General features: G+C 36.3%; 2 protein-coding genes and 1 pseudogene across 4 annotated transcripts; 1 reads left to right on the top strand and 2 right to left on the bottom strand.

The window, feature by feature from the left end:
• Window positions 1-427: 427 nt before the first annotated feature.
• Window positions 428-1678, bottom strand: LOC121790051. The gene is made up of 2 exons (XM_042188347.1): window positions 1500-1678; window positions 428-1061 (listed from the first exon to the last, which is right to left on the bottom strand). The coding sequence occupies exons 1-2, from the start codon at window positions 1531-1533 to the stop codon at window positions 625-627; spliced, it is 471 nt and encodes a 156-aa protein (XP_042044281.1). The 5' UTR covers window positions 1534-1678; the 3' UTR covers window positions 428-624.
• A 734-nt stretch (window positions 1679-2412) lies between these two features.
• LOC121790049 lies at window positions 2413-5680 on the bottom strand (annotated as a pseudogene).
• Window positions 5681-10832: 5152 nt separating this feature from the next.
• On the top strand, window positions 10833-13201 carry LOC121790060. 3 transcript variants are annotated; one of them, XM_042188356.1, is made up of 2 exons: window positions 10833-11161; window positions 11939-13201. In XM_042188356.1, exon 2 carries the CDS (start codon window positions 11981-11983, stop codon window positions 12941-12943), a length of 963 nt encoding a protein of 320 aa, XP_042044290.1. In that variant the 5' UTR covers window positions 10833-11161; window positions 11939-11980; the 3' UTR covers window positions 12944-13201. The 3 variants fall into 3 exon arrangements, with proteins under 3 accessions (XP_042044290.1, XP_042044288.1, XP_042044287.1); XM_042188354.1 differs by having other exon boundaries at window positions 11897-13201; XM_042188353.1 differs by having other exon boundaries at window positions 10834-11161; window positions 11908-13201.
• Window positions 13202-13422: the final 221 nt, after the last annotated feature.

Genomic DNA, 13422 nt, shown 5'->3' with positions numbered 1-13422 from the left:
TTACCTAACACAATTTTTGTAATCTCCGTGCCGAAAAGAAACGCCGTCATTACTATAGAACGGAGGGAATGTATAGCTTATGACTGTGATTTGTTTGATGCTTAACACTAAAGAGGCAGGAGGACCATAATACACCCCTATAATGACAAACGTATAGATTTTTTTAATTATAAATGTAGCGAAATAACATCCCCTCCATTCCATACAAAATGACACGAGTTTTAATGTATAATAATTGATAAATTAGGAGATGGATTAAAACATGATCGGAATATTATTAATGAAGAATAAGACTCCCCTCATTAATGAGAAGAAAAATTACAAAAATAGAAGTGTTTAATTTTATAGGAAGGACACACCCAAAAAAAACAAAAAAAAAGTAGTCAAATTTTATGGCAGGGTGTAGAAATTTTTACTCATGTTAAAATATTAGTAACTGTAAATTTGTAATAAATCAATCCAAACTTCCACAAGTGATAATAACTGATCTTACAACCTTTCAGCCATATATTTGTGGCTCCAACAAATGGTTGGTTATTGATTTGTAGTTGGAAAATGATCTCTTACATAATAACATAAGCATCACAATTTCAACTAGAAAAGAGCTCCAAAACCAGCTGCATTTCATTCAACATCAAATCCTTTCTGTTGCAGCTCAGAAAGAACCTCATTCCTCATCCTCATCCACAGCTTCATAGACTCTTGATCCAGCTTCTTGTCCTGCAAATCCTTCTGAAAATTGTACGAATCTTTATCCGTTTCGACGATCCCTTTTGGGCCGATGGTGGTCCCGATCATCCCTCCCTTGGCAACGAACTCCTCCATCGCCTCTGCATCGGCCGGGTAAGGGAACTCGCGGCGCTCGTACAGGTGGGCCAGCTCCTTTTCCTCCTTTGGCATCGGCTTCAGCGTCCACCACCCAAACGGCGACGTCTCGTTCAAAAACCACACCGCTCCGAACAGAGCATAAGTGCTTATCAGAGCTTTGCCTACTTGCTTCCAGAAATGATGGTCTTCCTTTCCTAGCCCGATTTTTTTCAGGTATTTCTCTGCTTGGGACGCTGCAAAAAAATGGGCAGAATCTTGGATTACCACTTTGTGAATGTTTCAAGAATCAATAGCTTATACATCACTAGAGAAAAAGGGGTTAGTGATCATTTATGATCTCAATTTGGCGTTTTTAAAAGGTTAATGCTGTTTTGTGTCCCTGAATTTTTATGCCGGACATGAAAAGCTTTGTATTCTAAAATTGAGGTCGTAAATAAAGAGAGAAATAAAATGTTAGTGTTAAGTTAAACTAGTATCCATTTTATTAAGAATCTGAGTGAGGAATTTCGTCGAACACGTGGAGGGCATATTGCAACATTTTGCCGAACACTTCAACCCTCAAGAAGAAATTTTATAACAAAGCTGATGAAACAACAAAAGGGTTACAGGAAAGATTCAAAATCAGAGGCTTAATTAGCCAAATAGGTGAGTGGTTCTGTGAGATCATCTACCTGCGTCGGGCTTTTGAAATCGTTTCAGAGGCATTTGATGACGATTTGAGGCGAAAAATTAGGTATCTAATAGAGCGAGCGATACTGAATTCTTATCAACTCCACGAAAACAAAATTTTGTAAAATCCAGATCAATCCATCAAGTTTATTTAAAAATTGGCCCACATTCTTCATCCTTAAAAAATAAATACTCATGCCGTACCAACTAAAATGACACTTTTTTTTTGAGTTTATCCCAAACAAAATGAAATAATTCTATTTTTAATAACTTTTTTTTCCAATCAATACACTCCAACTACATTTTTCTCTCTCCAATTAAATATTCAACTTTTTTTCCCTTCATTTAATACTTACTCGCACTCTTTTTTTACGATTAACTACATTAACCAACAACCCTTAAAATTTTGTGCCAACCAAAAAATATGTCATCTTAGACGGAACGGAAAGAGTACTAAAATTATTTTATTTTAGTTTATCTCTTAAAATTATATATTTTCGAATTTAGAAAATATAAAATGCACATTTTAATGGCGGGTTCAATTTCACATTTTAGTGTAGTGTAGACATGCCCAACAGCCCAAGGTTCCGAAACCGTTCCGGAAAATCTCGAACCGAAACTGAACCTTGAGCTTATTTCGCGGTTATAGTTCCGATTTGAAAACCGCCGGTTTCGGTTCCGAACAACCAGTTTTTGGCGGTTTTTTGCTATTCCAGTTCGATTTCACGATTTTTCCGGCAGTTTTTCGCAGTTCTGAAATTTTGGAACATGAACCTACCCATGGTTCCAAAAGTGGCAATTTCAGTTCCAATTAAGCTCACAGTTCCAATTAGGAATAGTAACCACCAGTTACGGTTTCGCGATTAACTGCACGAACTGTAAACCTTAGTGTGTGAAGCAAACAATCAGTCATCATGGTAAAAAAAGACAAGTTTATTAAGGACTTGACAGACAATATAGTTACTGATAATGACCAACATCTTACATCAATTTGCAGATAATAGCTTATATGCACAACAATGAATCCTTAGGCCTAACATACAAGAACCCATTTTGGTGAGTGAAGTATTCAACACGAAGATCCATCATCTGTGCTCACAAGCCATTAACGAAGCGTTCCAAGCGGCTTCTTGTACGTGTACCACTTGGCGACCAACATGAAGATGCCCAAATTGAGCACGCTCAGCCCAGCCAGGAGCCAGTAGAAGTAGTGGAGGTGGCCGTGGTTGAGGTTGTCCGGTATCCACCCTGGCTTCCCATGGCGCGTGCTGATTTTGGTTACTATAGTCACCAGCAGAGTGCTCAGATAGCTACCAAGAGCCACGGTCGTGAGCTGGAGGGCAGAGCACAAGCTTCTCATAGCATCGGGTGCTTGCTCGTAGAAGAACTCAAGCTGCCCTATGAAAAAGAACACCTCTGCACACCCTATAATGAAATACTGAGGAACCTGCCAGAAAATCGACATGTCTATTTTGTCCAGCTCGTAAAAGTTGTGCCTTCTGACATAGCTTAGCCTGATGACCTCGAGAATCCCAGCCGAGAGCATGGAGAAGATGGAGATGAGGAGGCCAATCCCCATTCTTTGGAGCTGAGTGATCCCATTCTTGTGCCCGGTGAGCTTTCTGGCAGCAGGAACGATGAGCCTGTCGTATATGGGGACCCAGAAAAGCACGCTGAGAGTGTCAAAGATGCTCAGAGACGCTTCCGGGATTTCAAATCCCCTATTCCCCATCTTTGTATACATAGTTAACCCTTGCAACACAAACAAAGTGCCCATTTGGCCATATACCGTGGCAAAGATGATCCCGGTTGCCCACACTGGAAGAAGACGTATGATGGCCTTCAGCTCCTCCACTTGTGTCACCGTGCAGAGCCTCCATGGATCCACCAAGCCCTTTACTATGTCTGTTTCCGTCTGCACTGCAGCCTTGTCGAAGAATCTGCATTTCACCATATCAAAAAGACTCAGTTTCTAGGATTTTAGTGGCTAGCAAGATTGATTAATCATCATTTTACCTAAAATTTTCAGTGTGCTCGAGCTTGCGGCTTCCCTTAATCGCAGAATCAGCATCACCGGTTTCATACAATGACTCCTCATTAGCAGGAACCTTAACATGATACTTCCTGAAAGATGCTACCAGAACTTGGCAGATGCGTGAAAGGGGGCTTCCCCCGAGTTTCTGATTCCGGTACAAACGAGTGCCTGAGAAGAAGAACACGACAGCTATTGCCATGGCTACTGTGGGGATGCCAAACCCCCAGTTCCAGCCGACATTCATTTGCACCCAAACTATGACAGAAGCAGCAACCAAGGCACCAATATTGATCGAGAAGTAGAACCAGTTGAAGAAGGAGCTTTTGTGCTTCTTCTCAACCTCATCAGTGTCCTCAAATTGATCAGCTCCAAAGGAGGAGATGCATGGCATGATCCCACCTGTCCCGAGGGCTATCAAGTAGAGTGCAATGAAACATACTACAGATTGTGTGGTTGTTGCGTGGCAATCGTCTTGCCCATGGCAAGCTGGTCTCAGGCCTGGGATTGATGCTGATAGTGTCAACAATGTCATCCCCTGAATCAGATCAATTACTCGTCAATTTTCTTTCTCATGTTGTGAAAAAATTTCAAACAGAGATTTTAAATATAGCTAATAAACAGAACAGCACAGAGGAATCAAACCCCTTGTAGAGAGTGATCTGAATACTTTGAGGTTATGCTTTATACTAATAAAGAATAAATTCATTGAGATTATTGTACATTATATTTAAGGGGTAAAATAAATATGATAACGTTACATAATTACCATCTCATTATGTATGCAACTCAACTTAGAAACAAATCAAGATTGATTCTAACTTGAATTATGCATAACTGAACCATGAAAACTTACAATAACATATATGATGGAAAACAATGCAATTGTGTAATATCTTCCAAGATATGCATCGGCCAGAAAGGCTCCAATGAGTGGTGTTATGTAGCACGTCCCTCCCCAATTGGTGACATTGTTGGAAGCAGTGGTGCTGTGTTGGTTGAGGTGCTTCTTTAAATATACCACCAGATTGGAGCTCATCCCATAGTATGCCAACCGCTCACAGCATTCGTTGCCTTTTGTCACAAATTCATGTAGAATCAGTCAGGGATCATTTGAAAACACACGCAGACATAGATAATTCGTTCAATTTCATCTCACCACAGAATACATCAACAAACGTATAATAGGAGTCGCATAGCAATTGTAACCAGGGATAATTTGATCTCACACAGATTAGACACAGAACATCATTTTCAAGGGTCATTTTCACACACATACACACACTATCATCATCAAGAAACATAACTTGTGGTCCGAAGATCACTTTCAAGGTTCATTTTCTCATATGAACACAGAATAAACCATCTAGATAACTGAACATGCGGTGCCAAAGTCATATTCAAGGTTCATTTCACACACACACATACAATCATCGTCCATAAAAGCAAGCTTCTAGTCATAAAATCATTTTGCAGGATCATTCCACACACACACCATTATCATCAAGAAAAGGAACATGTGGTAAGAAAATCATCTTCAAGATTCATTTCACTCGAACAAGCTAAAAATACACATGCACATGCACAATCATCATCCCTAAAACGAGCTTCTAGTCGTATTCCACACACACAGACACACTATTACCATCAAGAAAATAAACATGTAAGAAAATCATCTTCAAGGTTGATTTCTCACGTGCAAGCTAACACACACTATCATCATGCATAAAAGTGAGCTTCTAGTCATAAAATCAATTTCAAGGATCATTCCACACACACACGCACACACAATTATCATCAAGAAACCGAACTTATCGTGAGAAAATCATCTTCGAGGTTGATAATTCACTTCACACCCACACTATTATCATCAAGAAACCGAACTTGACATGAGAAAATCATCTTCAATGTTGATAATTCACTTCAGACACACACACAATCATCATCAAGAATTCCTACTGTCAGAGTTCAGCTATCACTTCCCGAACCCAAGCTCAAAAAACCAAACCATCCTGAAAAAAATTGATAGGATGTGGCAATATTCACCTAAAATATAAGGGCAAGCTTTCCATGTTCCCGTCTCACTCCTCTTTGCAGGATTACCGCGGAAATCAACCGTCCCATCTTTAGTGTACGAACATCCTCCGCCATAGCAGAAGCTCCACTCTACGCAGTTCTCTCCCTCAGCAACCCTGAATCTCCAATTCACACCAATTAATTTCTTCTTCAATTTTTTACTATATAAATCAAAATAGACCAAAAAGGACAAACGAATAGCTACAAAATTAAATTACTAAAAAAATAGTGTCGAATGCAGAATCTCAAATTGATCGAACAATGCGTAGACGGTAAATCACAGCAGCAGATGACAAAATCAAGCACAGCAAAAACAATATGAAGCCTGAGCCAAGTGAGAATCAGCCGAAACCTTAGCTAGTTGGAAGGCACGATGAAGTTACCTCGAAGGATGTGAGGGAGAGAGATGGTTGTGTTGTTTTGTTTGGTTTTGTTTGGTTTTGTTCACAAAAGAATCAGAGGACCTGTTTGATGAAATGAGTACGAGCATCCTGGTGGTGCGGATGTTCACAAATACTTTTTGCCACGTCTTAAGTATCTTTCACTGCACTGTCATGTCATAAGGACATCCCACTGCACGCGGACATCCCCAAGAACATCCCATCGGACATCCACAATAATAAAAATTTACAAATTCAGAAATATGCAATTTACGGAATTAAAATTTCGACACGAATACAGAGAAAATGCAACGATTTTATTTTTTAAAAAAAGCATACATATATATTTAAAATTTAAAAAAAATACATAGTTCAAAAAAAAAATCATCCCAAACCAAAAAACGATTCAAACAAAGTTACATGTTATGCCTTGAATCTAGAGTTTGCAACGAGCCGTATATATAGAGTTTGCAACGAGCCGTATATGTAGAGTTTTTTAAAAAATAAAAAATCGGGACGTCCGTCGTGGCACCACAATGGCGGACGTCGCCGGAAAGCTGCGGATCTGCGGTGTCCGCAAGCGACGTCTGTGTCCGCCTCTCGCACACCTAATGGCGGACGTCCCGCGCGGACGTCCGAAACGTCGCTCCGATGTCCGCCATTGCTGATGTTCTAAGAGAAGAAACTAAAGTGGACATGATGTAGAGTGGGAACGATGAAATATTGGAAAAGAGAGCTGTTTTCTTCTTATTTTTGAAAGAAAAACATCACCACTATTTTCCGCCATCATTATTTAATTCGATAATGATCACCGATTGGATATTTTATTGTGGAAAAATATTTAACTATTTTCAAAATAAATTAGTTATACGTTAACGGAGTATATTTATTCAAATGCTGTTAATATCCCAAAACTACTGAGCACGCATAATAAGATCATTGTACTTATAAGTTATAAATTGAAAGGACTCCCCTTATTAAGAATTTAAGACACTAGTATTTTGTATTTGAGCTGTTTAAAATGATAACTATAGCACATTTATTATATTTATTGTACCACAAAAGTATATATCATTATTTTTTACTTTAGAACATGACGTATATTTTTTATTTTATATAAAAATCACACTACTAAATAAGTACGACTCTTGGGAACACCATTTATCTACTCAAAATACATCTACCAATGATTTTCTTATATAATCCACGGAAATCAAATAAATTACTCCTATTTTCGTCTAAAAAAATAATCATATTAATAGTGACGTAAATAAAGAGATAAAAACTAATTTTAATGGGTGCCCGAAAATTAAAAAAAATGCTACTATTTCATGGAGTATTAGTATACCGGTAAAAAATATATAGTGGAGTATATTCTGTTAATAGATTTATTTCTCTAATTTATTTCTCTCTTGTTTTATACTCCTTTTCATTTATTTACTTTTTCTTTTACTTTTTTTATTTTATTCTTTCTTCATTTAATTTATTAAACATCATCTTTCTTAAATCTTGTGATAAAGAAATGAATTTTTTAATGGAATGAAGGAAGTAGATATTTGGCGTTTGGGAGATGATCAAACAAAACTGATGTTAATAAAAATTAAACGAGTAAATTGATAGGAGTATTTTTTATATGGTGTGTTATAAAATTATCAATATCAACTGAAAAATCAATCATGGAAAAGAGTATCGACAAAATCATTATTGTGCGCGTCACTTTATATGGAAATATGAAAGCATCATTATATTTCTCTCGTCTTTGAATATTCATGAGTGAAGAGGTGGATGATCATAATTTATAACATCATGGCCAACAGATAAAACCTTCGACCGAATATCTATCTATCTCAATGGAAGGAAACGGTTACAACTGAAGAACCACATGAACACCCTAAGAAGGGGGGCTACAACCAAAGTTGTTATATTTTCTGTTCACTTAGAAACACCCAAAACCCTTTACATCTGAATTTCTATCTGTTTTGCGAACCAGAACACTATAGTACGTAGGTGGATGAGGCAGTTTCTATCTAATGAAATTATAAGAGGGAGCAGCAGACCCTAACGATTTGCTTTTGGATTATTCTCCATTAAGGGGATAATATTTATATATTACTTGTATTTTTACTGGGATAGTTTAAACTTCGGACGAAATTATATGGCACCTAACTTCTAACTTCTAATTGAGTAATTGCATTAATACGCACAAAAAAAAAAAAACTATCTTCACTCCAAAAAGGTTTCGGATATTTTAACACATTGCTTTCTACGAAATTGTATGGCATCTAACTTCTACTATTCTAGGTAGCGGTGTTTTTAGTGGTAAAATGAAAAGAATAAAGTATGAGTGAGAAAAAAAGTAGGAGATGAGATAAAGTAAGAGAGAGATAGAGGGTTGCTTTTTTTGCCATAAAAGAAAATGTCTCATTTACAGTGAGATGGCCTAAAAATAAATAGGCTTCACTTATAATGAGACAGGAGTATATCATTGTTTTAAAAATTTTATCATTGTTTTATACTCCTATTTTGTATGCCATGTAGGTAAAGCGTTAACGATGTTTAAACACATATTGGGGAATGTATCAAATTAAAACAAAGATGAACATTATATATAATTTATTATGCAGCAAATATTTTATACTGATATGAAGCAAAGGTAAAACATTTTGTATGAATTATATAATTACCTTGAGGATCTACAATTTATGATTTTTGAGAAGGTATATTTTATATTTCTCTTGTGCACGATTAAGTGTCTCAAGTTTCTTTTTTGCCTTTACATAATTAAATTTCTCATTTACTTTTTTTCTAAAAAATTTGGTAATAGATCTAGCATTCCACTACTCATCTCACTCCTATTTTATTTTAGAACTAATGCATAAAAATACACTTTAATACCTCTCAAAACATATTTTTTTATTGAAAATAAACTAACAAACTACCCAATGAACACACTTAGTAAGCACATAAAAATATTCCTTCCTTTTCAATTAAGCTGAGGCTAAACTTTTGCATGTAAAGATTAAGAAATTGTATTGAATAAAAATATAAGAGAGGAATAAAATACTCCCTCCGTCCCATAAAAATATGGGTATTGGATGTGACACGAGAATTAAGATAAAATTGGTAAAGTAAGAGAGGGGGGAGAATGGTATGATAAAGTAAGAGAGATGATGTGAATGATACTTAAAATAGTGTTAGTGAATAGTGGGATATACATTATTAAATTGATATAACTTTTCAAAAAAGGAATGCACATATTTTTGTGGACAAACGAAAATGGAAAGTGCACATATTTTTATGGGACGAAGAGAGTATGATAGATAAAGAAAAGTAAAATAAATGAAATATTATTTTTACCAAAAGAGTGAACTACCTCAAAAGTCCCTAACTTTTCGGTTTGTGACACTGCAAGTCCCTAACAAAAAAAAATATCGTCAGATGACACTAACGTTAGACATAATCACGAATCATGTTTTTTAGTCACTTTTCAGATGAAAATGTCCAAATGACTTGAAGGGCATTTTTGGCAATCCCTAAATTCGCTGACATATGAATTCTGTCTCATTTATGTCAACAACTTCTTATGTGATATCCTAATAAGTTCTGATAATTCATACATGATTAAAGTTTTGTCAATATTTGTACACAATAAAACTTCTTATATTCCTTTATTTCTAGTTAGTGGTAACAATATACTAGTTATATCATATAGGAAATTCATTAAGAAACAACAAAAATATGGAAAAGTGAAGTTATTTATGAAATAAAATCTGAATCAATAATACTCAGAATAAAAAATATTTCATAATTAATTAAATGATACAATATTATTTTCTTGAAACACGGACATTTTAAATATTTTTTCATTATATATCATCGAACTAATTTGTTAATGTAAGCCTAACTTTAAGACGATTTTATATTTATTAATATTTTATTAAGAATTTTAATTTAGCTCAAACTGAAATTTTTAACATCATATGAATATTCAATCTTTATATATAAATTTGCATAATTTCTTGCCTTTCATGATAAAATTGAAACATGAGTAATATTTTGAAAATATTCAAGCATGTGACATAAGCTATTTAATACTTGTAGAATTTTTTTTATTAATAATAGTATCTGAAATTAAGACAATGTAAATTTATAAATTAATACTGTAAAATTGGGATACTATCATAATAAATAAAATCGATCGATAAATCAAGGTAAAAAATAAATAAAAAATTTGTGGAAATAGAAAACATTAAAAAATACCTGAAAATATGTTTTATAAGGAAGAAAGGGTCCCTTGGCGCTATTTTTTGGTCCAAAAATTATAATGGAGTGACAGAAAGGCCCTTGTAGGGCCTGAGGGTATTTTGGTCCGAAAATATATGATTCGTGATTATATTTAACATTAGGGTCCTCTGGCGCTATTTTTTAGGGACATGCAGTCTCACAAACCGAAAAGTTAGAGACTTTTGAGGTAGTTCACTCTTATCAAAAAAATGAAAATAATTCGATTAATGTAAAACATTCCGAAAAGATATAGAGGTAAGACCAAAGTTGGTCCTGAACATATGTCTATTTTACGATTTTGATCATAGACACAATCTTTTGAATTTTTGCATCCCGAACATTTCAACTCGGATCACAATTGGTCATAAACTAAAAGTTCCATCAATTTTTAAACGGTCAACATTTTTAACCCGATTTTGACCAATTAAAGCTTTTAATCCCAAATTATTTCCACCCCAATATACTCAACCCATCGGTCTTTCTCCTCTTCCAAACTCAAACCTTGCAAAATCCCTAATTTAAAGGAGGATGAACTTAATTGGGACGGAGGGAATACCAAAAATGCCCTCCCTTATTTTCCCGAATACCTGTACTACCCTTGGCTGCAAATCTGAGATGAAATCCATATCACTCCACACCGCCGCAGATATCATTGCTTCTCCAATTCATCGGCGACGAGATACGCCATTGACGACTGTTTCCTGACTATCTGAAACCAGAAATCGACCTACGCCACCCTCAATCTCTACCTTTTTCTGTATTCTGGAAATTCCTCGATTTAGGTTTTTCTCAGCGAAGGATTGGAAATTCAGATTCACAATCGGTTTCGTCGTTTTCCATCGGAACTTGTTGCCTCTGCTTCGCCGCGTTGAGTTGCAGTTATCCACTTGAAGTAAGATTTCTTTCTCCAGATTGTTTGATTTCAGCGTAGGCGAATTTTCTTCTGAAAGTTTGTTGATTCTATATATCAGAGAGTTGCGAACATAATTGAGTTAGGAATCATTTCCGAACTTGTTGAATTTATTTTATAAATTTAGAATTCTTTACTATTCTTTCGGATATAGTATGTGTTTAAGTATCACAGACTGAATGTTGGTAGTTTCATTTTTGTTGTCTGTGTAGTTAATGAAGCTCCACATTTATCAGATGTTGGAAAATAATGAGAAAATGCAAAATTGGATTAGACACCACACTAGCTATCTTGCTTTCAGAGGTTGGTGCAATGTAGTTGATTAAAATCATCTTTTAGTGTTAGAATAAGCTGATCTGATCCACTATAATCCACATAGTCTGACAAAAACTTCGCCCTATATTTATGCATCAAACTCTTGTGTATTAAGATATTGGAGATGGTGATAATCCTTGGCAAGTTTGAAGTAGCTGCCAAATTTTTTGTTCATTTAAGATTATGAATTAGAGGCTATCGCAAGCCAGCCTGAGGCAGAGTGAAAAATACGAGGTTTCAGTCACGTTATGTCTATAATATACTGAGATGTTTTTATTTGGATAGTAGTTTATGCTTTGAATTTAGATATCAGTGTTTACAATTTATATGATATTTTACCAGATGATTTGATTACATCGAGATAGATAGGCTCTGTTGTAGTTAAATTGTAATATAACTCAGTTTATTTGTAGAATTTTAAAATTCAGCAAAACTTCTGGTCAGAGGCAAAAGGGTCCAAGAAAGCTGAGATTCACTGATTGCCGGATGGCACTGCTTCCATCAAAGGGAGTGGTCATTTCAGTTCCCACGCTAGTTCTGTCAGCTGCAGCTTTTGCGATCCTCCTATTCTTCTTGCTCTCAGCCAGCTCACCCGCTTCCGTTCCTTGCTCTTGCTCCACCCCGACTGGGGACTACAGCAGTAAGATAAGTGGAGAGCATGTTTCAACCTCAGCTGAGGACATAGATTGGTTGAAGAGTCGTGTCGAAGCGAATGGATTACATATGCAGCAGAACATTCTACGTAAGGGCATAAACCCACGCACTCGTCAACAGCAGCTCCAGGATCTTCTTCACTTCAAAGGCATATCTCACTATGAAGGAGAAGATGCTAATAACCATACTGCCCTCCCTTGTCCCGGTGAGCTGCTTGTAGAAGAACACCACAGCAATTATGGAGAGCCTTGGGCAGGAGGAAGGGATGTATTTGAATTTCTTGCAGAGTCTGCCCACGTCACACCAAATTCAAAAGTTCTTGAGATCGGGTGTGGCACACTTCGTGTTGGCCTGCATTTCATACGGTACTTAGATCCAGAGCACTACCATTGCCTAGAAAAGGACGAGCTCTCTCTAATGGCTGCACTGCGCTATGAGCTTCCATCACAAGGCTTGCTGTATAAGCGTCCTCTGATTGTAAGAGGCGAAGACATGGATTTCAGTAAGTTTGGTTCTGATACCGTGTACGATTTGATATATGCCAGTGCTGTTTTCCTCCACATGCCCGACAAGCTCGTCTGGACAGGCCTGGAGCGGTTAGTGGGTCACCTGAAGCCTCTAGAAGGTCGAATCTTTGTCTCACATAACGTCAAATTCTGCTCTCGATTGGGAGGTGAAGAATGCACGAAAAGGCTGACTAATCTGGGCCTAGAATATAAAGGCAAGCATACTCATGATAGTTTTCTCTTCAACCACTACGAGATATGGTTCGAGTTCAGGCGATTTAAGGCTTAAAGTAGCACGAGGTATCGATCCCCGATTGTTCTTCCATCCATGGTGTGAAGCGAGCAGAAAGTCTTGATAATGTACATTATTGCAGAGGAAGTTAGAACACTATCCAGAGGTTCTGTTGATGTTGATCTTTTATTGCCCTTCTCATTTTCCAGGTTCTATGCATTTAACCCTTATTCAATTGTATTCTTCAATATATATCTTTAGCCATTACCTCTATTCCTGAAAAATGCTTAAATGAACTTTTCTTTGCGTTGTGCACATAAAGCTTTGGCGAATAAAAACAATAGATTCTAGTGGTAGATAAGTAGTTGCAAACGTGTTAGTGTTAATTATTTAGTTACATTGATATTTCACTGCTTACAATTTCTTTTATTATTCTTTGACTATTCTTCATAGAGAATGGTTTCCACTTACATTAAAAAAGTTTCCTGCAAAACTCCAATTTTTTTGGGGAGTGATTGGATTTTACGAGATTAGTA

This window comes from Salvia splendens, unplaced genomic scaffold (genome assembly GCF_004379255.2).
Source record: "Salvia splendens isolate huo1 unplaced genomic scaffold, SspV2 ctg398, whole genome shotgun sequence".
Lineage (NCBI taxonomy): Eukaryota > Viridiplantae > Streptophyta > Magnoliopsida > Lamiales > Lamiaceae > Salvia > Salvia splendens.
Note: the sequence above shows the minus strand (reverse complement) of the source record. Positions and strands in the feature narration are given on the sequence as shown.